The following is a 24,165-nucleotide window of genomic DNA, read 5'->3' as shown; positions in this document are numbered from 1 at the left end:
GACAGCAAATGCTCCATCTACCCTATCATCGTGACCACCACTTTCCCTTCTTGCACCTCTCGCGTCCCCAGCAGTCGCAGTCGTAGGGCTGGCTAACCTAACCTCTCCCACCTCCGTCAGCCCAACTCTCCTCCTCCCCCAGTTGACCACCGCCCTCCCCACCCCGCTAATTTCTCCATCCCCTCATCGCCATTCCCCGTTCCACCAGCACCATGTCCTCCAGCCTCAACTTTAAATTGGTACTTGAGACAATCTTTGATGGTAACGAGACCGGTTAGACGGCCGCGGTACTCAATCAAGATAACCCGTGGGCCCATTTTCTTGAAGAGCTCCATGACGGTTTCGAGGGGAAGGCGGGGGTGTACTGAGAGTGGCGTTGGGTCGATATAGCGAGTAAAGTCTAATGAGGTTTGAGAAGAAGTGGTAGGTATAAATTCGAATGTCGTGTTCGGTGCTGATGCAGCTGTGCCGCTAGTGGCCCGGGAGCTGGGGGCACTGGTGGTGGAGGAGGAGGATGTGAAGTAGCATTTTGCGTGGCCTGGGGCTTGTTGTTCGATCTTCGCGCGATCGATGGCGTACCGGAGTTCTGTACGGCCAATATAGCCGACTAGGGTTTTCGTCTTGATATCCTCGACGATAGGGTAGCCCTGGTAAGCATTTTCGTTCATTATGCGTTCCATTTGTCGGAGTTCCATGCCTGTGGCTTGTAAACAGACAACGCGGCTGGCCATGACTTGGCTTACAGGGACACCAAACGTATGCTCTTCTTTGCTGTCGAGAAACGGGTAGCCGTTTAGGTAGATCATGCGGTCTGCAATGCCACCGTGACCGAAACGTTCGCTTACTGCTTTTGTGACTCCAACGACTATCATCGTAGGGAGAATATATGTCAATGCGCCTGTGATCTCGAACATGATGACCACGACGCTGACAGTAATATGCATGATGCCACTCAGAGCTGCGGCTGCTCCGAGGAAGGCGTAGGTACCTGGTGTGATACATGCTCCATCGGGACCGCAAGCCGAAAAGAAAGCAGAACTAGGGAAAGACTCGTGTAGAGCCTGGACGCAGATACCTACCATACGACCGAAAGCGGCGCCGATGGCCATGCTAGGTACGAAGATACCAGCCGGCACCTTACACCCAAACGATATGACAACCAAAAGCGTACGCAGAACGGTCGCAATAGCAAGCGTCCAAACATTATGCCAGCGATGATTTGCATCACAAAGCCGGTCATAGCCTTTGTCGCCCTCACATTCTTGAAACAAAATCTCCATACTCTCCGTCATATCAATCCTTAGGAACATGTTCGGGTAGCAAATCACACCGGTGATGACAGCAAGCGTGACAGCCTCGGTGATGGGGTAAGCAGAGAGGTACTTCTTACGAAAGACCTGCATCTTGAGATTCCACTTGATGACGAAGGCGCCGTAGAGACCACCAAAGACACCGATAATGAGGTAGAAAAGGACCTCGAAGAAGTGCCAGGAGCGGTCGTAGGAGACGTTGAACATGACGAGTTGACCTGTTCGGAAGGGATTCATAGCCTAACATCGGTTAGCATCCACATACGCCTGATACCTGTAGTAACAGAACGTACAGCAAGGACAGCCGTGGCAACGAGCGCACAGAAATAACTCCTCCAAAGCGTCTTGAGTGGAAATTGATTGCTCATCTCCTCGAGAGAGAAAAGCACGCCTCCAATCGGACTTCCAAACGCTACACCTACGCCCGCCGCCGCACTCGCACATAAAATCTCCCTCGTCTTGGCCGCATTCCTCCTGTATTTGTCGAAGAACCTACTAATCACATTGCCCGTACATACGGCATAATGCACACTAGGTCCTTCCTTACCCACCGACAGCCCCGATGCAATGGCAAGCGGCAAGCCAATCGACTTGATGAACAGCGTGGTAAAGCCCAAAAAGCCTTTCATAACGAACCCTGCGATAATGCATTTCATCTCTGAGATACCTGATCCAGCTGCATACGGCGCAAAGCTCTTTACCAGCCTCGCCGCCGTGAAAGAGAACAGCGCTGCGAAGAGGATGTAAAGGATATAGTTCGCAGGCCAAAACCCACTCCAACGTTTCCATTCTGGACAACCTCCTTCCGCGCCCCAGCAACAAAAATTCTCGTTGAGATAGAAAGCCGTGGTGCAATGTCCCAGCTTGATGTCACTCAGCCACTCAGTGACGATGTTGAGAAACGCAGCGTTGAGTCCTATTGCCGCTCCGACAAGCGTAACAACAATCCACGCTTGGCCTGCATCGTATGCTTCGGCAATCTTCCTCCTCCATTTTCCTTGTCCTCTGCCTAGGAACACTTTCGCTGTCCTGCCATCGTTCCGTACACCAATGCTATCTCTTTCGCGCCGGCGCGCTTTCCGTCGAAGTTGCTCGCGGGCAGCATCTTGTACCCAGTCTATGGTTGTAAAGTCTTCGTAGCGCTTGATCTCTGCTATTTCTTCGACAATTGCAGCGTCGGTATGTGTGGTTTCTGCAGCCTCTGGGTCGTCATGATCGGGGTCGAGGGATAGGAGCGATTGACCTGTTGTGCGCCGCCGGAGAGAGGGCGCGAAGGATGTGGAGCGTGAGGGTTGGCTGAGGCGCGAGGATGGGCGCCGCGTGGACTGGGGACGGAGGGGTGTAGGTTGTTGGGAGGGTTGGCGGGCGCGTGAGCCCGAGGATGAGGAACGATTCATCGCATCGTTATAGTAGGTGGTTTCTTCGCGTGGGAAGGGCGTGAAGTATGCTGGCTTCCAAGTTTGGAGTTTGGCGTGGTTGCGTATCTGGGGAGCTATCTCATGCAAGGGTCTCACCCGTCCCAGCTCCAGACCGACGTCTCGGGAGTCCGATCATTGCACCGCCACACTTGCGAAGACGTTAACCAAGAAAGCTCGTTGTATCTAGCTTGTACCTATAATGTACCCTGAGGGTCTTCGCCGAGTTCCACATTCTCTTGTAATTCCATAAAATACATTGAATACCTCTAGGGTCCAATTTTCCTAGGTACAGCTTAAGAAAGTTTCCTCCTCGAAGTTTGTATACAGAAACAAATGACTACTCCACAAGAAAATTCGTAACTCAACACCACAACGTGCGAGGAAGCTTACGTTTTTCAAACTGTATTTGCATGTTATCCTAAAGGTATACAGCATGTTTTGCATAGCTGAGTTTCACGGTAAGACCTAGCGAATACCTTTAGGGTGCTTTTTGGTGTAGTACACATTTCAGATAACACGATCTTCTTCACAGCAGCATTCTTCACACAGCAGTTCGGCAGCACTTCGGTATTGAATTGGAAAGTTGTATTTCACTTCATCGTGACTTATACAGGGGTATCATATGTCTAAAAACCTTCAGATATAAATCTGGTTTGCCTACTACATCTACTTCGTGCACCCAGACACGCGTCAGTCCTCCGGTATGTCTACTCCATCTCGATAGTACCCGGGGGCTTGCTGGTGACTAGACAATGTCAGTGTTTGCCTCAAGGAGATCGCATTTGTCAGACTTACTATCGTATACCACACGGCAAACTCCATTCACCTCGTTCACAATCCTCCTGCTGACCCTCTTAAGGAATTCGCCATCGAAGGGGTACCAATCCGCTGTCATGAAGTCGCTCGTCTCAACAGCCCTCAATGCGATAACCTGGTCGTGAACACGCTTGTCACCCATAACACCAACCGCCTTGACGGGCAGGAGTGCAGCGAACGCCTGGCTAATCTTCTTGTACAAGCCGGCGGCCTTGATCTCTTCGATGAAGATGTTGTCGGCTTCGCGCGCAATACGGACTTGTTCCCGCGTGACCTCGCCCAGGATGCGGATAGCGATACCTGGACCGGGGAAGGGGTGGCGCCAGACGAGATCTTCTGGGATACCAAGCTCTTTGCCTAGTTCACGGACTTCATCCTTGAACAACTCACGGAGAGGCTCGATGACCTTGAGCTTCATGTCTTTTGGTAGACCGCCAACATTGTGGTGGGTCTTGATGGTCTGGGAGGGACCCTTGAAGGAAAGGGATTCGATGACGTCGGGATAGAGGGTGCCCTGGAGGAGCCACTCGATCTCACCGGCGTTGGCAGATTCATGGGCTTCTGCCTTGATCTTCTCGGCTTGCTTCTGGAAGACCTCGATGAAAGTGTTGCCGATGATCTTGCGCTTCTTCTCGGGGTCATCGGTAACACCCTTTAGGCGGTCGAGGAAGAGGTCGGACGCATCAATGACAGTGAGGTTGATGCCCAGGCCCTCATCGAGCGTCTTCTTGACTTGAACGGCCTCGTTGAGTCGGAGGACGCCGTTGTCGACCATGACGGCGTGGAAGCGGTCGCCAATTGCCTCCTTCATCAGTTTCGCAGCAACAGTCGAGTCGACACCACCGCTGACGGCACCAATGACCTGTCCCTTGTCGCCCACCAACTTCCTGATGCGCGTAATCTCCTGATCGACGAACTTGCTCATAGTCCAGTTGGTGTTGGCCTCGCAGATGTCGACGGCGAAGTTCTTCAACAGGACCTTGCCCTCCTTTGTGTGTGTAACCTCGGGGTGGAACTGAATGCCGTAGTACTTGCTCGTCTTATGCGCAATACCCGCGAACGGCGCATTGGTAGTTGTCGCAACCGTCTCAAAGCCCTCGGGCATATGGCTCAGCTTGTCGCCGTGACTCATCCAGACCTCCAGATCATTGCTCAGATCTTTGAACAGCTGGTCCATGTGTCCACCGTGGCTCTCAACCTTCAGGTTCGCGCGTCCGTATTCCCTCTTCTCGCCAGCAGCTACGCCAGCGTTCTTTCCAAAGTGCCAGGCCATCTCTTGTAGTCCGTAGCATATTCCCAGGATCGGTACGCCAAGATCGAAGACGGCGTGGTCGACGTGTGGTGCGCCTTCCTCGTAGACAGAGTATGGACCGCCAGAGAGAATGACTCCCTTGGGCGTGAAGGGCAGATCGGCGATCTTAGTAGTGCATGGCAGCATCTCAGAGTAGACATTGAGTTCGCGGAGGCGGCGCGTAATCAGATGCGTGTACTGCGAGCCGAAGTCGAGAACCAAGATGGTATCGAACGTCTTGTGGGGGGGAATGGGGTCGGAACCGTCGGTCGCCATTTTGAAGTATAAGAATTGATGTGATAGAAGTAAAGAAGGAAGGAAGAAGTGAAAGGAAAGAGAAAGGAAAAAGAAAGACGGGTATCTGGGGAAGAGAGGTATAATAGTGGGAGGGTTCCTGACTCTCACAAAATTTTGGCGGGGCTAAAAAAATCCCTTATCGATAATATGCATCTTCATTCTCTGGTACGAGGAAGAGTGCCGCCTGGGTTCCAAAGATTATACCTAATACTCGCATCGTAGCCTGAAGGTATACACTCTTGATATCATGCAAGTGTCATGCTGGGAATCATAGCGAGTCCTTCGAGGGTACCCTTTCCCAGCATGAGGTACTTCTCGGGAAAAGCTAGCCTCTTTGTACAAGTACTTCGTCCACTTACCGGGAAAACCTCCAATTAACTAGCTGTCGCCTTTGATTCATAGAACAGATGTGCAGCCATGGAATGGCTCGTGACTGACCATGCTCACCCAGGGCGGGGCTCTTTAATTTTCACTACCGGTATCGATAACGAGCGTAGCTGCATCGCGCAAAGTCGCGTTGACCTCTCTCAACCCAGCATCCCAACCACCACACATACACACGATGGCGAAACGAAAGTCTGAGAGAGATCCCGAAGAGCTCCCCGATGTGTCGGACAAGCGCAAGCAAAACGATGACGACGAGTCTGGCAGCGACGAGGTATGCGCCTTCCGCTTTTCCTTCTCACATGCGCCTGCTCACAAATTATTTAGGACATGGATATGGTGAATGTCGACTTCGAGTGGTTCGATCCGCAGCCAGCAGTCGATTTCCATGGTCTGAAAAACCTCCTGCGCCAACTCCTCGATGTTGACTCGCAATTGTTCAACCTGTCAGAACTCGCCGACATCATATTATCGCAGCCACTACTCGGCAGCACCGTCAAGGTCGATGGCAATGAGACAGATCCCTACGCCTTCCTTACCGTCCTGAACCTGGAGACACACAAGGTAGGGCCTCTCCACCCATACTTTGTCTACATACATGCTAACGGCAAATAGGACAAAAAAGTAATCCAAGACTTAACAACCTACCTATCCAAAAAGTCCGCGCCAATCCCCACACTCCCACCCCTCCTAACACCCACGTCTCCCGCGCAGATCGGCCTCATCCTAACCGAGCGCTTTATAAATATGCCCCACGAGATTGTACCGCCAATGTACACGATGCTTCTGGAAGAGATCCAGTGGGCGGTTGAGGAGAAGGAGCCTTACACATTCACCCATTACCTCGTTCTGTCCAAGTGCTATTCGGAGATACAAAGCCAGTTGCCGAGTGAAGACGCGCCGCCAAGCAAGAAGAAGAACAAGAAGGCGGATGTGGGTGAGGAGACATTCTATTTTCATCCCGAGGATGAGGTGCTGCACAAACATGCTGTGGGGTACACGAGTTTTGAGTACGATACGCCGGTGGATGAGGGCGCGAGTGACAGTAAGCGGGCGTTCCAGGAGTTGGGGGTTAAGCCCAAGGGACATATGGTGTTGATTGAGGCGGACAAGTTCAAGGGTGCTGTGGAGGCTGTCAAGGCGTTTTTGAGCGGACAGTAAATATACACCAGATAATAGAACCCAAGATGGCGAAGATTGACTCTAACTGGTGTTACATTGCAAGGACACAAGCTGAATCTATGTGAATCAAACCGTAGGAAATTGATGCTCGCTCCTATGCACAAGTCGACATCGCCGTCATGCCCCCTCCACCACTGAAGAATTGCCCTGCTTAACCAATGACAACCTTGCCTTCCTCAGGGAAGTCGTATGCGGGAATCTCCAGGTTGAGCGGGGCAGGTCCCTTTCTTATACGGCCAGAGATGTCGTAGTGGGAACCGTGGCAAGGGCAGAACCAGCCTCCAAAGTCACCGGCCTCACCGATGGGAACACATCCCAGATGGGTGCAGACACCTAGTGTTGTTAGTCTACATTTGTTGCATGAAGTACATGTGCGTGTGACGTACCCAACATGATCAACCACTCGGGCTTCTGGACACGGTCTTTGTCGGGCTGAGGGTCACGGAGAGACTCCCACTTGGTGTCGTCGGCCTCCTTGATCTCGGATTCGGTACGGTGTCGGATGAAGACGGGCTTGCCTCGCCACTTGATAATGACCTGCTTTCATCAGCTCCACTGTCCGGGTATTCCATGTCGAAATGCGAAACATACGTTCTTGCCCTCGGGAATGGCAGCGAGGTCGATTTCTACCTTGGCCTGGGCCAAAACGTCGGCAGAGGCGGACATGTTGACGAGGAAGTCTGTTGGGCGCAGTCGTTAGCCGTCCAGTCTTCATCAATTCGCGACCCAAACCATCCCAAAAATAGCCAATTGCTCTCCTCCAGCTCCAAACATGCAGTATCGGTTGTTTCCAGTATTTTCCACACCTCCGCCGGGCTATCGCATTGCTGGGGACCTACCCTGGACAGTCGCCTTCGCGCCAAGCGCACTCAGCGCACCCATTGTTCCGACCATGAAGTACTGGAAGACCTTGGGACCTGTCTCGCCTCCTTTATTCCTGTACGCAGCGAATGAGGGGATCTTGGTCGTGTCTGGGCCGCCCTTGAAGGGGCTGTCGAACGAGGAAGCCGAGGCGTTGCGGGTCTGCAGAGCGGTGGTACCGGCCGCCCGAGCGACGGGCATCTGGTGAGCGGTCCATGAGCGTGCAATGGCACGGGTTGTGTTGGCGAGGGCGGGCATCGTGGACGCGGGTGGGCGGGAGTCGGTGTCGTTGATGGGGAGGAGCTTGGGTTGAGGATGTCGAAGTTTTGGCGGTTTGGCAAGGAGCGTTATGTCAGGTGTCGTGTGATTGGTCCACCGCCCGTGCGACCATCGCTGGACAGATCATTTGCAGCGTCATCGGCGAACATTACCACGAGAACTACGCAACGTGGGATTTGATCTCACACTTGTTCCATTCATTATAACAGTCATGAAACTATACTGCATCATGTCTACGGTCGTCGCAAAAGCGAACAACCACGTCTCTTCAGCGTCCACTGTTGGATCATGGCTCAAGACCAGCATCAACGATCCAGGATTGTCGCATGAGACCGATCCTCTTCCTCTATCTAGACGCTGGAAGTACTGTCCTAGGTAAAACGGTTTGTAGTTTGGGTAAGTACCCTTACTTGATTGTCTTGGCGACTGCCTGAATGTCGCTACCGTCTTATTCCTCTTTGGCTGTATACGGAAGTCTTCTACATTTACTTCCTCTCACTTCGAGTAGCCTCACCTTTCAAATTAAGAGCCTCACCACAACGAAGCTTTATGTTCGACATACAACACCATGCCTCCCAAAGGCCCTAACATCACATCCTACTTTGCGCCCACGGAAGGAATTAAAACCATGACGAAAGCCAAAGAAGCCGTGAAGAGTACGACTGACGAGCCGCAAATGACCACTTCTTCATCCCAAGAAAACAAGGGTAAAGGCAAGAGAACATCATCAAGATCCCCAACCCCAATACCCGGGAAGCGACAAGATACAAAATCCTCAGACACTACCACACCACCGCGCCATCTCTCACACAAAGACCTTTCCTCACACCAGCTCTCCCCATCACCTCTCTCATCTGAAATACCTAACATCACCCTAACTCTCACCCACCACACCGGCAACATCTTCGCTGCGCCACCACAAACTCTCTTAATACACGCTTGCAACGTCCAAGGCGCCTGGGGTAGCGGAATAGCCAAAGCCTTCAAAGACACTTACCCGAAAGCCTACACAATATACCACGCCTTTTGCACCAAAGAACACCTCTTGAAATCTCGACCTGTACCTACTGGCAGCGCTCTCCTCATCCCGCCTGTCGATGCTGGGAAGGAACATTGGATTGGCTGCTTATTCACCAGTGCAAAGTACGGGAAGGGCAAGGATAAGCCAGATGTTATCGTCGGAAACACGAAGCCGGCTATGGAGATGTTGCTCGAGTTGGTGAGCATGGCTGGTGGAATTGAAGGGGTCAGGATGTGTAAGATCAATAGTGGAAAGTTTGGAGTCGAGTGGGAGAGGACGAGGGGTGTGCTGGAAGATATTGTGATTAGGGAGGGGTGGATGGGGAGTGTTGAGGTTTGGAATCCAGAGATGAGTTAAAGGGCTGGAAGGCTGGAGACAGATTTAAAGCGAATAAGACACGCAGGCGAGCGGAAGGAGAGAAATATCTAGTAATGTATGTGACGATCTTGGAATAGCTCATCTTGGACAAAAGAAATGTATACAACTATACATTTATCACATTTTGAGTCCACATTCTATAGTATCAGATGACAAAACCCTGATGCAGATCACTGTTCAAACAGCCCGGCGCCGTTCCCATGATATACCCAGCTAACGCCATTGTGCAATGCAAGATGACCTTCTTCCACATCGTCCTCTGTCCCTGCTCTCCTTGTCCTAGCAGATTCACCTTTGGCCATTAATCGCAGTAAATCCACCAGTCGACCGCCTGGCTTCTGGACTCTTCCTTACACTCGCCGTGGGTTGACGGGGCGGGCCACGCATTTCCATCTCGATTTGCATAGCTGCAGCGTCCTCTTCTGGTTCGCTGTCCTCTACACGCTGGACCTCTTGGTCGACTTCCATGGCATCAGGCGTCTCGAGTGGTTTCGCTGGTGTAGGCGAGGCTGTTGCACCGCCGTTGGTATGCGTGTCCTTGTCCTTGTCCGCATCATCCTCAGCCGTCTCAATAGGACCATCCAACGTCTTCTGTCCGTTCACCGCTCCGTCCTTCTTGCCATCCTTCTCCTTCTTCTTCGCGTCCTCCTTCTCTTTCTCTTCCAACTTCTTCTTCACGGTTCCCCATGTGCTCGTCTTAGGCGCGACATCGACCAGGAACTCGAGGTTATCCGTCTTCGCTATCGCACTACTGACATCGCGGTATTGAATATTGCGGCGCGGCTTGCGTTCGGCTTTGACGACGTTGTGTGTGGTTTGTGCGAGGTGTTGAATAAACATTTCCGTGGCCAATGCGATGGCGAAGGCAGCATTCTTGGAGGTTGTGATGCGTTCGGGGTCCGCTTGAATTATCTTTTGCACACGTGCGACTGGGGGATGTGTTAGACTAATGGTCCACTATGAGGACAAGTGGGAGCACTAGGGATGGGGGGAGTCAAAGACATTGCGCTCCCTGCATGCACGAAGGTGAAGGAGAGGTTATGAGATCACCGCAGGCGCAATTGGCAGTGGCTATTTGGGCAGTAGGGTAGTCTTCAGGAAGCAACCCGAGAATCGAGGCAAGGAGTGAGGCAGAGATGAGATTAAATCGTTACTTACGAGGAAGTGACACATGACCTGTGATTTCCTTGTTTGGCGCTATCGGCGTGTTGTTGTAAGGCATGGCGAAAGAAGGAGCGACTGCTCGTTTTGAATGCGCACAGGGTCGATGGGTTATTTCTGGGTTATGCTTGATCCTAGGTATTGTCCGGAATGTCGATAGCAGCTCGTATGTATGAAAGGTATGGTTTGACGCGGTTTGATCGCGCAGAATAGTCAGGGCGAGAGTAAAGTCGCGTGTGGTAGTGGTGGTGAAGATGTTCGCGGAGCCAAATGGTCGCACCCCTGTTCGATCGCCGCGGGCCTCTCCAACCGAGGACGACGGGGTGTCATCAAGCGCCAGTTACCCTACCCTTTATAAGGAACCAACCTCCTCTCCCTCTTACCTCTCTCATGCCTCCTTCGTGATACTCAGACCCCTGATACCTGTTTGTGATATCCTTAGCTTGTGTTGCCTCTGTTGAATCGTGTTCGGGTGCCTTTCGTCTCGTGTTGAACAACACCATCACCGCCCATCAGGGTACACCTACCAACGATGAAGCTCTCTATTTTTAGTCTGCTCGCCGCGACTGCAACATCCTTATTTTCGCAAGTACCGTTTCAGGAGAAACCAGAAGTAGAAGGCTTCCAGATCTACCAAAGCCAGTTCTCAGAGCATCACTCTATCCGCATTAAGCAGCAACAAAACAACACCCTCTGTGATGCACGCTCCAAACAGTACACTGGCTGGTTAGACATCGGCTCAAAGCATATCTTTTTCTGGTACTTCGAGTCTCAAGACAGGCCCTCTGAAGATCCGCTCCTGCTATGGCTGACAGGAGGACCAGGTGGCTCAGGCATGATTGGATTGCTGGGCGAGCTGGGGCCTTGCCTGATCAACGAGTCTGGGAATGGTACCGTGTACAACGAATATGGATGGAGCAAGAACGCCAACATTATCTTCGTTGATCAGCCCGCTGGTGTCGGTTTCAGCTACGTCGATGAGGGAATCCCGCTTCCTGCTACAAGCTTCACGGCTGCAGAGGATATGCATTACTTTCTGCAGCTTTTCACAAGCGATGTCTTCCCAGATCTTCGCAATCGAGACTTCCACATCACGGGAGAGAGCTATGCTGTAAGTCTATGTTGCTGTTACCCTCTACAAAACACGAAACTTATCACGAACAGGGCCATTACGTCCCAACACTTGGTGCCGAGATCGTTTCGAAGAATCTAGCCTATCCTAAGCGGCCCCAGGTTAACCTCAAGTCAACCTTCACCGGCAACGCATTTGTCTCACCTAGAGATACCAACTTTGGTTACTGGGAAACGCTGTGTACCACAAACCCCGGTGTCGACAAGCCCATATTCAACCAGACCCGCTGCGACATCATGGCTACTAACCTACCTCGTTGTATGGAGCTTATCAATGTGTGTTACAACCACCCAGACCCAGCCATATGCCTGGCGGCCGAAACAATGTGCATGGAAGGTGTAGTCCTCTACTACGACGGCGAGTCAGGAGCAGGAGGTCGTAATCGATTTGATATCACGGATGGTTGCGAGACGAAAGACGAATTATGCTACCCTGAGATGCAAAGAATACAGGACTACATGAACATGCCAGATGTCTGGAACGCGCTCAGTGTGCCCAAGGCTGTAGCCAACTTTACAGGGCTCTCGTACGATATTGCATGGGCTTTCGCCCTCACCGGTGATGGCGTCTTGAGCACGCAACCACAAGTCTTGTATCTTCTTGAGCATGGCATCGATGTGCTTTTCTATCAGGGTAATTTAGATCTTGCTTGCAACACGGCAGGTAATCTGCAATGGGCTAGCACGATGCAATGGAAGGGTCAACCTGCGTTTGTCGCGCAGCCGAAGAAAACATGGAAGCACGAGGGTAAAGAGGTGGGGTGGTTCAAGGAAGTCAAGACACCGACTACAAGTGGAAGAGAGACGACATTTGCATTTGCAACGGTGGACGGAGCAGGCCACATGGTGCCGATGAACAAGCCCAAGGAGGCGCTGGCTTTGGTTGATAGATGGCTCAGGAAGAGGAGTTACGCGTAAATATCGCGTGATTGTTGTAGATCGCGTTCTGTGTGAAGGCTGCACTTAGCTCATCCCAGGCGCTCGATGATCGCAATATACAAGTTTAAATCAGCCCCAGGCACCACATCGGCCTAATGCATGTCATCAGCCCTCTCGTGTTTGGTGTCCGAAACATTCATGAGTGGTGTTCGATTTCCCCACCATGATGTAATTGCGACCAGCTACGTCATCATGGGTCCTAGCCTCTGCGCAAACTTCAGAACCTTAATAAAGAGGGGAGAAGACACTCACACGACAATAAATAACAATCAATTGCCATTTCTCACTTCAAACCACACTCTACAAACCTTCTACTACTTCCCACTTTCACCCATACACACACATACAACATGTCTGGAACTTCCAACGTCGGTAACAGCGCGGTGTACGAGTCTCAGGACCAAGTCACCCGCTCTGACGCCGAGATCCAGCAGGAGAAGAAGGAGAACCGCTTCCACGAGGGCAAGGAAAACTCTCACAAGGCACAAGACTCCAGTAAGTTCCTCCCATCCATGCATCCATTGCCCTTCGTTGTTATGAGGCATCACCTGACATCTCTTCACTATACCGTTTACTAACGACCATTGACAGAGGACGAGCGATCCATCGCCAACAAGCTCGAGCGCGAGGAGAAGCGTGAGCAGGAGGGCGAGGAGAAGTCTCTTGAGGACCGTCAGCGCGAGCAAGATGCCACCCTTCCCGCACGCGCACACGGCAACGAGCCCTCCAAGGGAGCCAAGATCGACCAGGAGTTGAGGGAAGAGGACGAGGCCATGCTCAAGAAGAAGGGCGCCAACTAAAGTCGTCGTGATATATGACGATTTCGATACCCCGTACACAGACACAGTGTGCTAGGAGTTGGAGGAGGAAGATAATGACTTGGATTGACGATGAAACGTCTCCATGAAGCCGGCCTGAGACATGGCCAAGGCATGAATGAAATAATTTCAACTCACATTTCTCTTTCGCTGTATGCCATTGTGCGATGGTGCGGATCAAGTGGTTGATGGCGACACAAGAGCTCCCCACATTGTCGTGCTTACCCCTCGGTGCTGCATGTCTGACTCGTGCAGCCTCGGAGATACGCCGATAGCTAACCTCGTAACCACCCGCGGGCATCTCTAAATCACCAATTGCCCTCCCCCACGTCCTGCAAACCTCAATCGCTGTATTACAAAGCATTGCGACGTACATGCCTAATCACTCGTCATCTCGCCAATTCTTCCGTACTGCTTCCATCTTCGCCAAAGCTTCATTACGACCCCGCATTGCGCCTGCGAGTACACAGCTAGCGAGCATCCTCCAACAACATACCGCAAACATGTCGACGAAGATGGCAGAGCGCCTAAAGGGCAAGACTATCGTCATTACCGGTGCATCATCTGGTATTGGCAAATCCACAGCCATTGAGTTTGCGCGGACACAGCCCGATGACCTGAAGCTTATCTTGACTGCTCGGCGAGAGGACACATTGAAGGAGGTAGCACAAGAAATCCAGGGTTTCGCAAAGGGCGTGAAGGTTCTACCCGTCAAGCTTGATGTCAGCAAGCCAGATGAAGTTCAGAACTTTGTTGGCAACCTACCACAAGAGTACAAGGACATTGATGTGCTTGTCAACAATGCGTATGTCGCCGCATTCCCATGTACCCGCTTCTCTTACTAACACCTACTCCAGCGGCCTTGTGAAGGGCGTCGCCCAAGCCCCCGATATCTCGCCTGCCGACATCGACACCATGTTTAGCACAAACGTAACCGGTCTAATCAATATGACGCAAGCAATCCTCCCCATCTTCAAAGCGCGCTCCACACCCTCAGGTGACATCATAAACATCGGCAGTATCGCAGGTCGGGAGCCTTACCAAGGTGGTTCCATCTATTGCGCTACAAAGGCAGCCGTGCGCTCTTTCACAGACGCTATGCGCAAAGAGCTCATCGCGACAAGAATACGCGTTATTGAGATTGACCCAGGGCAGGTCGAGACGGAGTTTAGTGTTGTAAGATTTGGAGGTGATAAAGAGAAGGCGAAGAAGGTGTACGAGGGCGTTGAACCGTTGACACCGGAGGATATCGCTGAGGTTGTGGTGTTTGCTGCGGGACGGAGGGAGAATGTTGTGCTGGCTGACAGTTTGATCTTCCCGAACCACCAGGTATGTACAAGCGTAGGCGGAGAATTCGGGGATGATTTGCTGACATTAGATAGGCGGCTGCGACGGTTATGCATCGGAAACCCACTGGTCAGTAGATGTGATGATCGACGTGTATATAGTGATTGCTTATCTGCACATCAGCGACGGAGCAGGTATCCCGAATCCGACCTTCGTTGTAGAAGATTTGTTTGCTGTGGACAACATAGCAGTAAATTCAGATCTGCTGCTTTCTCTGCTTCCCTTCTCTCTTTGCGCTTTCCCTGATTCACCCCTCTCAAATCTTGCGTGAAGCCCACTTTGTAACGAGTGAAAGATGAAAGTATAGTCTATGCGCCACCACGACTCTGGAAGAGGAACCTAAGCAAACAAAATCGCCGTTGCCGTGGTGAGCGCTGGTCAAAGGTAGGCCCTCATCTGGAAAGCTAAAGCATTCAAGGCATTTGCGCATATTGACTTCATTCGCATTTGACTTTGGTGTTGAGCTATTCTACTCCACCTTTCGTCTCATACCACCCCGAAACTCTACTGCAGTGGTTAACCATCATGCACACCTCACACCTTTGAGTGATACGATATTCAGAAGTGTCAACCAAAGCTTACTCAAGGATCACGATACTGATACGGACGACATGGCTCGACTTCGAGTTCCTGCGTCGCCAGTCAAGGCTCGCCCAGCGCCTTCTGCTTATGCAGCAGTCAGTAACGAGACAGTCGACCGTCCTGACCATTCTGGCATAGAGACTGAGCCTCAAGTCGCTGTTGATACGCACTCTGCGCGCCCCAAACGCAATACCTTCCGCTCCACCTTCGATTACCAGTCCCAATATCCTATCAAAGGCGCTGTGAAGACCCTGGATCCAATAAGCCGGACTACAACGCAGAATATACAAGGGTACATTGTGGGACAGTACAAGGCTGTCGAAAAGGTGGGCCACGAGTATATCAACCGGACTGGTACCAAGGCTATCCTCTTCCTTGGGCGAGAAGGGGAGGAGGACGAGCGAGAGGAAGAAACTGAGCCACTGGACGAAGCCATGAAGGCCGACTTGGATACGTACGTGAATGAAGAGCAAGATGCAGATCGGTCATGGCGTGGGGTGCGCGACTTCTTGCAGAAGGATATGACGCTCAAGACTGGGGCGTCCGCAGATACAAGGGCGCCCTCCCTCGCTCGATTTGTCGAGAACGCAGTCGTCGATGACCCTGATTCAGGCTTCGACTCAGATTCAGAAGACGATGAAATCGGTCTCAGCCAGAAGATCGAGCGTGCCATCTCAACCTTTGCTAAGAGAATTGAGGAAAATGAGAATGATCTGGAAGATACAATCACTATAATAACGACCAACAACCATGTCGGCCACCGGCCAACTTTGCTATTACCTCTTGAGGCGGTTGAAATCCCCTATCCTTGTAAACCCATGCAGAATTCTGGACTCCGTCGACATAGCGGCGGCAGGTCACTTGCGTTCCTCATTGCTCACGCTAGCGATATCTCATCTTCCCGTGATGAAGACGAGCGCTCGCCTTCTCGGTCGCTGACCTTGTCCCCTTCGCCTTCTTCATCGCCATTTGTGTCATCCAACGCAGGTACCTGGGGCTTGTCAGCGGATGACGCACTGGATATGCTGCGCCAGCGCTTCCGGATGGTACACTATGCTGGTGGTGGCACGAGTTGCTATTTTCGGGATTGGCTAGATGCAAAATTCGACTTGAGGTGTAGCATGGTTTATGGCCCATCGCTGTTGCGATTCGCAACGAACTGCTATGAGGATGAGGAGCTGGAACACTCCAAGGATGCGAATGATATCATACACGCCAATCAACGCGATGTCCGTGTCCGCACTTCGCCCTCCAAGGATACATTGAATACCAAACCGTCCATTCGGACGTCACTGTTCTCGAAATGTACTTCTGCAACATCCATGTCATCATACCGGAACAGCCGTCCGCAGTCCACACAGACTGAGAATGAACAGTGCATCCTGAGCCTAACTATTCTTCCCACAAAAGACTGGTATGGTGAGCTGCGAGTAAAAGAGATTGCGCAGTCAGGTGTATCGCTTCCGACATCTGCTAAGGATTCCGGAGATATGTCGCATTTGACCATGGCCGACGACATGTGTGACGTTCAGCTAGAGTGTGACGAGACGGTCGAGTTCTATAACGATATCTCCACTGATTCTGGTTACGATTCGGAATCTACAATTGCGGCCTGCAACACACCTAAGCGTTTATATCATAAGCGGGCGAGCATGGTGAAACATAGTTTTCAAATGATTCCAAAGAAGACAAAGCAGGCTATACGCAACTGTGTTAAAGCTACAAAGAAATTTTCGCGCACAGCTTGGACCTTCGTACTAGCTGCGTTATCGAGCCGACAACCGTTCCAGAAGATCGGCAGCATTATCTAAGCGGTCGGCCAGGGAACTATTTGGAGTTGATACGATTAGTCTCACGGACCGTTACGCCGACTCCGCATTTCACCCAGAACGATGGGTCGGCGAACGTTTGGGCCCACCTCAGACCGGAACATATGTTGGGAATATGGCAATGCGTTGCGTTTGATCGAAAATCCTCCGCGGGAGACGTTTCATTGGGCAACACAGACATATTTTGTAGAGCGTCTTTGCTTTTGTTATTTCTCTTTTGGCGCACTAGGAAAACCCGGATCAAGATGTTCATCTGCATACAGGACTAGCATCTCACCTGTGAATATAAACCCTTATGTCTACCCTCGAAGGTCTTCAAGCATTTTGTGCGAAAGCCAAAGTGTGTTTGTAAATGACTAAGCCCACAAGGAGTGAACCCTGGTTTGATCGAGGGTCATCATCCACAGTCGCGACGTCAGTACACAACACTTTCACTTACCAAAATGTCTTCAGTCTTTCGTTCTTTACATAATTTTCTATCAGTCCTGCCCGTCGTTTCACTCTTTACGAACGACTGCGCACACACCATCATCACGAAAACGTCAGGAGCCAAGAGTGTTTGAACTCTCACTGTCACACTCTCGCGACTGTATCTGCAACTTTCTGGTTCAAGAAACACCCCGAACCACTCTTTTCTTACAAACTCTTCTCAGCTCAACTCCGCCAAAACCTTGTGCGCCGTTGCGAAAGTTGACACAACGACCAACCTCAACCTTTCGACCATCACTCCCTACTACCACATCAACACAATCACACAAGTAAAATGGCTTGCGAGACTATTGCTGCTGATAGCCGCAAGTTTGACTGGGCCGAAGATGACAACGATGATTTCGACTTGGAAAGCTGGAATGCTACCGCCGACACTTCCGCACCAACCGCTGATGAGTTGGGCCCTCTTCAAGTTCCTCCCACTGGAAATGTGACGAAGGATGAAGAAGAGGCTTACACTTTCTCGCGTATTTCCAACGAGCGCGTTTATCCGGATCCGCCCGTCGCAAAAGAGTCACCAGACGCCGAACTCACCCAGGGGCCAGATCCCATCGCTCAATTGCCAGCCGAATACTGGTATCTTGCAGTCTTGAACTGCCGTGCAGAACACCAGGTCATTTCTGCGCGGTTCGATCGTATTACCCGGGCTATCGGCTTTCGCTACGATGGCAAAGAGGATCCCGAGGCGCCTGCATATCCGGAGTTGAGCAACAGCAAGGCATACCGGTCTAGTTACATGAAAGGGTTCCAAAAGTGGAAAATGGAACATAGATCGCTCTCCTGTTCGAAAGTGTATCGAAGTTCACCTTTGAAGATCTTCACTTCCATTGAGAACGCGCATGAAATCGATGACATCGTCGATCGCACAGATGAGGAGGTTGAAGAGATTTTCGATGAGGATGAACACACGCAGATCTTCCCCTTTGAACAAGAAGAGCAGGTTCAGACTTCCGTCTCCGACCAATTTGAGCGTGGCCGAGATGCTGATCGCGAAATGAATGAAGAAATCGATCGCATGCTTGTGGATCAAAGCAAGAACAACGTTGACATATCGAAGCGATTTTCCAGGAAAGAGCTCGAGGGTTTGTATCACCATTACAAAGCTCTGCAGCTGGAGGCCGATAAGAGCGATGCTGAAGAGCTATACGATAAGGTCAGGCTCGATGTGATTGAGGAAGAGGATACCACTTCGATCGATAGTTGGGAGGCTTGCAGCTGGGACGAAGAGCTTTTCGAGCCTTACCACCCTTGCGCCGAGGATGACGGAATGTCATTTTCGGTTATTGGCTCGATGGACGACGATAAAACCTTATCCTCGATTAAATACCCGTTCGACGCCGCAGCAACGGAAGAGGAGCTGGATTTCAATGATGTGGTCTTTGGATTCGGGGACGACGCCAGAGATCACAAGGCGGAAACTAAGTCCGAAACCGATTCTGAGCCTAGTGACGAGGGCTACGCATCCTCTTCACCACCCATCACTCCCACGCTCGAAAATTTTAGAACCATTGGCAAAAGGCATACAAAAGACGACTTTATACCAGCCGAGATGCGATTGAGTTCGTCTTCTATGCGCCGTAAGACCAATGGTCGGACTGACTCCATGGATGCGCTCAACGCGTTTAGACAGGCCGCCAGAAATGAGCAGCCTGTCGACGACGCCTTCGAGGAAGAAGAAAACGATGAAGTGGCAGAAAGTATCCGAAAAGAAAAAATCTCATACGATGAGCTGGGAGAGCCATTCGGGGCCAATGGGGGCTCTGGCTTTGCCCTTATCGTTGTGCCACCGGAAGAAGAGAACAGGACTAAGGTCTGCCCGCTCAGCGATTTGGCGCTGGCCTTGATTGAGCAAGCCAACAGTGTTGGACCGATTGAAGAGGATGATCAAGTTCACTATATTAACAATGAAGGACGCGGCATCCTCGATTTATCTTTCGTCTTCCCAGGCCCGTTTGCCGATCATACCTCATCCGCAACCAAAAGCACTGTTGCTACCAGCACTACCATATCACCCCATATTCCCGCCTCCAAATCCTCTTCTCGTCGCTGGGGCGATCCTCTGAGATACGTTCCCGGTCCTGCATCAGCCTTGCCATCCTCCGCTACCCGGCACAAGAAGCAGAACTCCTTGTCGCTGGATTATCTAGCTAGCGCAGTGACAAAAAGCAGGCTTTACATGTGTGAGGTGCCTTGGACGCAGGTGGGCATCATGACGGCTGGAGTGGTCGCTGGTGGGTTGCTGAGTATGGTGCGTTGTCATTAGATTGGATCTACAAGACACTGCTCATTTGGGCTTAAGAGGAACAAAGACCTACGGTAGCTAATATTGCCAGGTCAACCAGAGCAACAGCACACATCAGAGAGACCTTGGATGGCTCGTTTTCTTTCTTTTACTCTTCGAATCGGTTTGCATAGTGAGCATAGTCGTGTTAACAGCTGTCATGGCGTCATATACCCGGTGTGCTTTCATGTGCACACCATCATAAAAACAGGAAACAACATTAATCAAGCGATGGAAGGTAATAGTAATTCGCATCTTGCAAGCTTAATGACATGTCTTTCAAGTGCACAAACAAATTGCGAGCTTTCGTAACGTGAATACAATACAGATCCTATTCATGCCATTGTCAAGTTGCATGTGAGCTCTGTTGCACAAGTGAATATGGGTTAATAGTTGTAGGTTGCATACAATTTTGGCTACCGTAGCCGTGTTGATCACAATAACCATTCCAAGCAATACACGCAAGCCTTTTACCTTCTCAGACAGGATGGGCAACCTTGGCTGTCAGAAGGTTCCGGATATTCCCAACAAAGAAGCTCAAGATGAAGCAAGCACCACCAAAAGCAATCGAGATCCAGTATGGCCACCTATACGCCAACGAGAAAGCCTCTTGCGAAGCTGCCAAGATGACTGGGAATGAGTCTCTCTTTAGGACTTGCGGGTTTGTAGCAAGAATTTCCCTAACTTCGTCGAACCTCGCGTTACCCATGAGGTTGGTAACATGTGAGATGACGACGAGCCCATCCTCTGATAGAGGGTTGATGATGGCACCATATGCCAGTGTCTTGGTGGCGACGATTTCGGTTAAGTGTAGGGTGACCTTGCGGAAGAAGAGGTTGGAGTATACTGCGAAACCGATTGCGCCACCCAGATAGCGGATACTAAGTGTAATGGCGGTGATAGTTGCGATGAGTTCGTCTGGGCAGGCGATCTGCGCAATGATTGAGGACGGTATGATGACTCCACCCACTCCAACGGATGCTAGTGTGGCGAGAGCGTATACCACATTGAGGTTGTCGGGTCGCGCAACGCACATGGCTCCTGTACCGGCCGTCATCATAGCCGTGAAGACTAAATGTGGGTTCACGAAGTCAGTATATGTCTCACATGCAGTTCGTACAGTGACGCTTACAGATCATCAACTCGCGGACGCGGCCTTTGGTGATGGGTATGAGGACAAGGCAGACGACTGCGCCGCCGATGATACCGAAGCCGATGGGAAGAGAGCGGATACCGACGCCGATTGGGTCGTCACCTACTCTCATATCAGCATGATTGCGGTGCGTAAAATCGCTGTGGGATACACTCACCGTAGACATTGTACACCTGGGTCGGCCAGAAGAGTAGCATGACGAAGTAGTTACCACCACTGAGGAAAGTGATGAGAAGGATGACGATCATGGTCTGCTTCGCCTTGTGGAAGAGCGCTCTCGGAACCATGGGGTATGGAGCATACACCTCCCACACGAAAAAGGCGATGATGAGCACGAGACCTAGGACGAAAGGCACCACATTGTGCGGGCTTCCCCATTCATACTACAAAATGTTAGCATTATTGTATGTTTGCTTCGAGATAGTCTACTGACCTGTGACGCGCCCCATTGTAACCCCATCATGAACAGAGTGATACCGACTGTACTTAGAATACCACCAATGTAGTCAACCTGGCGGAGGACATGACGGGCGGTGTATTCCTCGGTCAAGCGAGACGGATCCTTGTAGCAGAAGATACATAGTATCAAACCGATGAAGTTCCATACTCCCACTAAGATACCATTGTAGCGCCAGTTGCTTTGTTGAGCAATCAACTGAGCCCACAATACTGAGGGGCAAAAGGGGAGGATGGTAATCACGACAAGACCGACGTACTTGCCACGGTCCTTGACAGGCACAACTTCTGCTGTGCCGGCAAGGGCGATGAGCTCGTTCAAGCCGGCGCCGATGCCCGAGAAGACCTGGCCAGCTAGAGTTCGTTAGTTTGTGATGTTTCATACAAAGTTGCGGCACTTACCGATGGCAATGTTCATGGTATTTGCTGTCGCAGTTATGATCGGCCCGATGATGAGTGCAACCTGACCCACGATGGCCACCTTCTGACGCCCAAAAAGATCTGACAAGGCGCCTACAAATGGACAGAGGGCTGCATTGGGAATGAGGTATCCGATTACAAACCAAACGTATCGATCAACTCCACCAATATCTTGGTATATCAAAGGAAGGACAGAGCCGAAGAGGTAGAGCGGGATCTGAGAGCCAATCCAGAGAAATGACATACACAGAAGAGTCATGAACAACCTTGCGTTCATCTAGATATTGTCACAGTCAGACCTGGATCAGACTGTGGAGTGTTTGCACTCACCTTCTCATGCACTTCTGGGCCTCTACTCATGACAGGCGCCAGCTGCTGTTTCTCGGGCTCGCTCGGCGGAGTGCGAGTAGCCACCATCTCGAGATGGCTTTGTTCATTTTTATCGAAATCGTGAGAGCGGTTTTCTGATCTCGCTGCTTCCTGCATCTTGACAATGGTAAGGCTGAGAGAGCGTACAGTCAGGAAGAAAAAGAAAGTTCAAGACGTTCAAATAGTTCAAGTAGTTCGATTGTTCTCTTACCCTAGTAAGAGGGACTATCGATACGTAGTCCTAGCTTATGATTCAGCCCTCATATCTGTCGCAAGGTAGTAAAATAGATAGCCTGAATCGACACTAACTTCACACGAGCCGCGGTAACACAGCGCTGTAAGCGGGGCTGACAGACCCAACAACAAGGCCAAGACACCTCTCCGCTAACAAGGCGCCGTCAACCATGCCGTATTGCCCGTTTGACGACTTGTAGATCATAGTGGAGTGTGTGGCGGACCGATTAGTGCGGGGGCCCCGCACGCTTGCTTGCTAGCTGCACTAGCGTCCGGAGCAGAAAGCTTGCCTCATTGGTGCAACGTGCACTTTTCTTCCTCTCTACATGAGGCTTACCTCTTGGTTTCGTCTTCTTATGGGATGCTTAGAGCGAGGTTAGCCAGTTTCGTTCCGAAGGGCTCTCCTTCGAATCATGGTCTGTTTTGCTTTGTGTTTAATCGTAGAATCGTTGTAATCGTCTCAAGTTTTGACGCGGCTAAAGGACTTGAGCCGTCACGTGTGAACCTTGAAGATACTAAGAAGGACGTCATTGGAATGTTCGCACGGACTCAGCGAGGGCGACCCTTAAGCGCTTGCAATATGCCTAGGTTGTGACCAGTCCAATGGGTGCTGTCGATCTCTTCTGGATGTTGGCTACCTAAAGCCACAGCACTGGAATCCATGGTATTTGGAAAGTTACCGAGGGACATTGAGTTGCTGCATGTGCCTGCTATACAATCCAGACTAGCATGAGCATTGCTCGTGGGTGCGTACGGGAACCACTGGACGCCTCGACTACGCCCCCAATGGCTTTGGATCGGGCCGATATTTGTCACGCATCTTGCTACCGATGTTTTGACTACACCATTCCTGAGTATGTGTAACACAGGATGGCAGAGGCTGAGCGAGGGGGACGATTATGGTCCCAACATGTTTGCTTCTCTCGCGTGCGCCTCGGCCTCTGAACCTGCTTATAATCTGCGCTCCGTGCATTAGGAGATGGGCAAGAATTATTCTCACGACCTCCCCACCTAGTGTAGTAATACAGAGCTTTCCCCCACTATTCTCTTGTAGTGTGAAGCAAATATTATTGCCTATAACTACCCCTCACAGTATGCGATGAGAAAACGGTTGTCTGGGGATATTTGAGTAAAGTGAGCATGAAGAACAAGACACAAAGGTGTTCTTCGTGCTGCATCACGGCATTATTTTGGCTGTTCTCCACTCTAAGGACAATCAAATACAAAGTTGGTCGACATTTCGCGTCTATAATCACAATGCAGGAAGCCATGAAAAGCGTCAAGGGTGCTTTCATCGGGTAGGGCGAAATCAAGCTGGAACATCAACTCATTGATGCCGTCAGCTGGAAGTGATACTCACTGCGTTATTTTGGCGATAACATCTTGCCGCCGGAAACGGCGGCCTTCAAATTCCAGGGTAACTACTCGAATGATGAGCTATGGTTTGAATGGATCAAAAGAGGCCTAACGCTTCTCTGTTCGGCAGTATTGGCGCATGCCAGTCAGTAGATTGGCAAACAGAATTCCTCTCGCGCGTGCCTTCATTCGATACTTTTGCCGCGGCACACAATACGCGTGACGCTTCGGATCTACCATGTTTAGAGATGCATTGATCGGGTCCATTCGGGTAGAAGTGCGTCGCAGGCTCCGAGTTTCTATTTGTAGCAGCTTGTTGCATGCAGTAGCAGGAGCACATTCACCTTCCCAACAATAATTGCT

At 51.0% G+C, this 24,165-nt stretch overlaps 12 protein-coding genes across 12 annotated transcripts; 7 read left to right on the top strand and 5 right to left on the bottom strand.

The window, feature by feature from the left end:
- Window positions 1-116: 116 nt before the first annotated feature.
- ALTATR162_LOCUS6184 (uncharacterized protein) lies at window positions 117-2,707 on the bottom strand (the record flags this gene model as incomplete). The annotated part of the gene is made up of 2 exons (XM_043313805.1): window positions 117-1,550; window positions 1,604-2,707. The coding sequence occupies 2 exons, from the start codon at window positions 2,705-2,707 to the stop codon at window positions 117-119; spliced, it is 2,538 nt and encodes an 845-aa protein (XP_043169740.1).
- Window positions 2,708-3,435: 728 nt separating this feature from the next.
- Window positions 3,436-5,111, bottom strand: ALTATR162_LOCUS6183 (uncharacterized protein; the record flags this gene model as incomplete). The annotated part of the gene is made up of 2 exons (XM_043313804.1): window positions 3,436-3,473; window positions 3,524-5,111. The coding sequence occupies 2 exons, from the start codon at window positions 5,109-5,111 to the stop codon at window positions 3,436-3,438; spliced, it is 1,626 nt and encodes a 541-aa protein (XP_043169739.1).
- Window positions 5,112-5,694: 583 nt separating this feature from the next.
- Window positions 5,695-6,677, top strand: ALTATR162_LOCUS6182 (uncharacterized protein; the record flags this gene model as incomplete). Its single annotated transcript, XM_043313803.1, has 3 exons — window positions 5,695-5,790; window positions 5,844-6,080; window positions 6,132-6,677. The coding sequence occupies 3 exons, from the start codon at window positions 5,695-5,697 to the stop codon at window positions 6,675-6,677; spliced, it is 879 nt and encodes a 292-aa protein (XP_043169738.1).
- A 172-nt stretch (window positions 6,678-6,849) lies between these two features.
- On the bottom strand, window positions 6,850-7,817 carry ALTATR162_LOCUS6181 (uncharacterized protein; the record flags this gene model as incomplete). Its single annotated transcript, XM_043313802.1, has 4 exons — window positions 6,850-7,031; window positions 7,085-7,235; window positions 7,290-7,378; window positions 7,538-7,817. 4 exons carry the CDS (start codon window positions 7,815-7,817, stop codon window positions 6,850-6,852), a joined length of 702 nt encoding a protein of 233 aa, XP_043169737.1.
- A 589-nt stretch (window positions 7,818-8,406) lies between these two features.
- On the top strand, window positions 8,407-9,216 carry ALTATR162_LOCUS6180 (uncharacterized protein; the record flags this gene model as incomplete). Its single annotated transcript, XM_043313801.1, has 1 exon — window positions 8,407-9,216. The coding sequence occupies one exon, from the start codon at window positions 8,407-8,409 to the stop codon at window positions 9,214-9,216; it is 810 nt and encodes a 269-aa protein (XP_043169736.1).
- A 309-nt stretch (window positions 9,217-9,525) lies between these two features.
- On the bottom strand, window positions 9,526-10,459 carry ALTATR162_LOCUS6179 (uncharacterized protein; the record flags this gene model as incomplete). The annotated part of the gene is made up of 2 exons (XM_043313800.1): window positions 9,526-10,166; window positions 10,396-10,459. 2 exons carry the CDS (start codon window positions 10,457-10,459, stop codon window positions 9,526-9,528), a joined length of 705 nt encoding a protein of 234 aa, XP_043169735.1.
- Window positions 10,460-10,930: 471 nt separating this feature from the next.
- ALTATR162_LOCUS6178 (uncharacterized protein) lies at window positions 10,931-12,447 on the top strand (the record flags this gene model as incomplete). Its single annotated transcript, XM_043313799.1, has 2 exons — window positions 10,931-11,509; window positions 11,563-12,447. 2 exons carry the CDS (start codon window positions 10,931-10,933, stop codon window positions 12,445-12,447), a joined length of 1,464 nt encoding a protein of 487 aa, XP_043169734.1.
- A 371-nt stretch (window positions 12,448-12,818) lies between these two features.
- Window positions 12,819-13,268, top strand: ALTATR162_LOCUS6177 (uncharacterized protein; the record flags this gene model as incomplete). Its single annotated transcript, XM_043313798.1, has 2 exons — window positions 12,819-12,963; window positions 13,060-13,268. The coding sequence occupies 2 exons, from the start codon at window positions 12,819-12,821 to the stop codon at window positions 13,266-13,268; spliced, it is 354 nt and encodes a 117-aa protein (XP_043169733.1).
- Window positions 13,269-13,789: 521 nt separating this feature from the next.
- ALTATR162_LOCUS6176 (uncharacterized protein) lies at window positions 13,790-14,710 on the top strand (the record flags this gene model as incomplete). Its single annotated transcript, XM_043313797.1, has 3 exons — window positions 13,790-14,091; window positions 14,144-14,615; window positions 14,669-14,710. The coding sequence occupies 3 exons, from the start codon at window positions 13,790-13,792 to the stop codon at window positions 14,708-14,710; spliced, it is 816 nt and encodes a 271-aa protein (XP_043169732.1).
- Window positions 14,711-15,244: 534 nt separating this feature from the next.
- ALTATR162_LOCUS6175 (uncharacterized protein) lies at window positions 15,245-17,026 on the top strand (the record flags this gene model as incomplete). Its single annotated transcript, XM_043313796.1, has 1 exon — window positions 15,245-17,026. One exon carries the CDS (start codon window positions 15,245-15,247, stop codon window positions 17,024-17,026), a length of 1,782 nt encoding a protein of 593 aa, XP_043169731.1.
- A 781-nt stretch (window positions 17,027-17,807) lies between these two features.
- Window positions 17,808-19,796, top strand: ALTATR162_LOCUS6174 (uncharacterized protein; the record flags this gene model as incomplete). The annotated part of the gene is made up of 1 exon (XM_043313795.1): window positions 17,808-19,796. The coding sequence occupies one exon, from the start codon at window positions 17,808-17,810 to the stop codon at window positions 19,794-19,796; it is 1,989 nt and encodes a 662-aa protein (XP_043169730.1).
- A 496-nt stretch (window positions 19,797-20,292) lies between these two features.
- Window positions 20,293-22,329, bottom strand: ALTATR162_LOCUS6173 (uncharacterized protein; the record flags this gene model as incomplete). The annotated part of the gene is made up of 6 exons (XM_043313794.1): window positions 20,293-20,885; window positions 20,947-21,069; window positions 21,125-21,350; window positions 21,401-21,777; window positions 21,826-22,120; window positions 22,174-22,329. The coding sequence occupies 6 exons, from the start codon at window positions 22,327-22,329 to the stop codon at window positions 20,293-20,295; spliced, it is 1,770 nt and encodes a 589-aa protein (XP_043169729.1).
- Between the last annotated feature and the right edge of the window lie 1,836 nt (window positions 22,330-24,165).

Source organism: Alternaria atra, assembly GCF_907166805.1.
Source record: "Alternaria atra isolate CS162 genome assembly, contig: 25, whole genome shotgun sequence".
Taxonomy (NCBI): Eukaryota; Fungi; Ascomycota; class Dothideomycetes; order Pleosporales; family Pleosporaceae; genus Alternaria; species Alternaria atra.
This window is presented reverse-complemented; position numbering and strand designations above follow the sequence as displayed.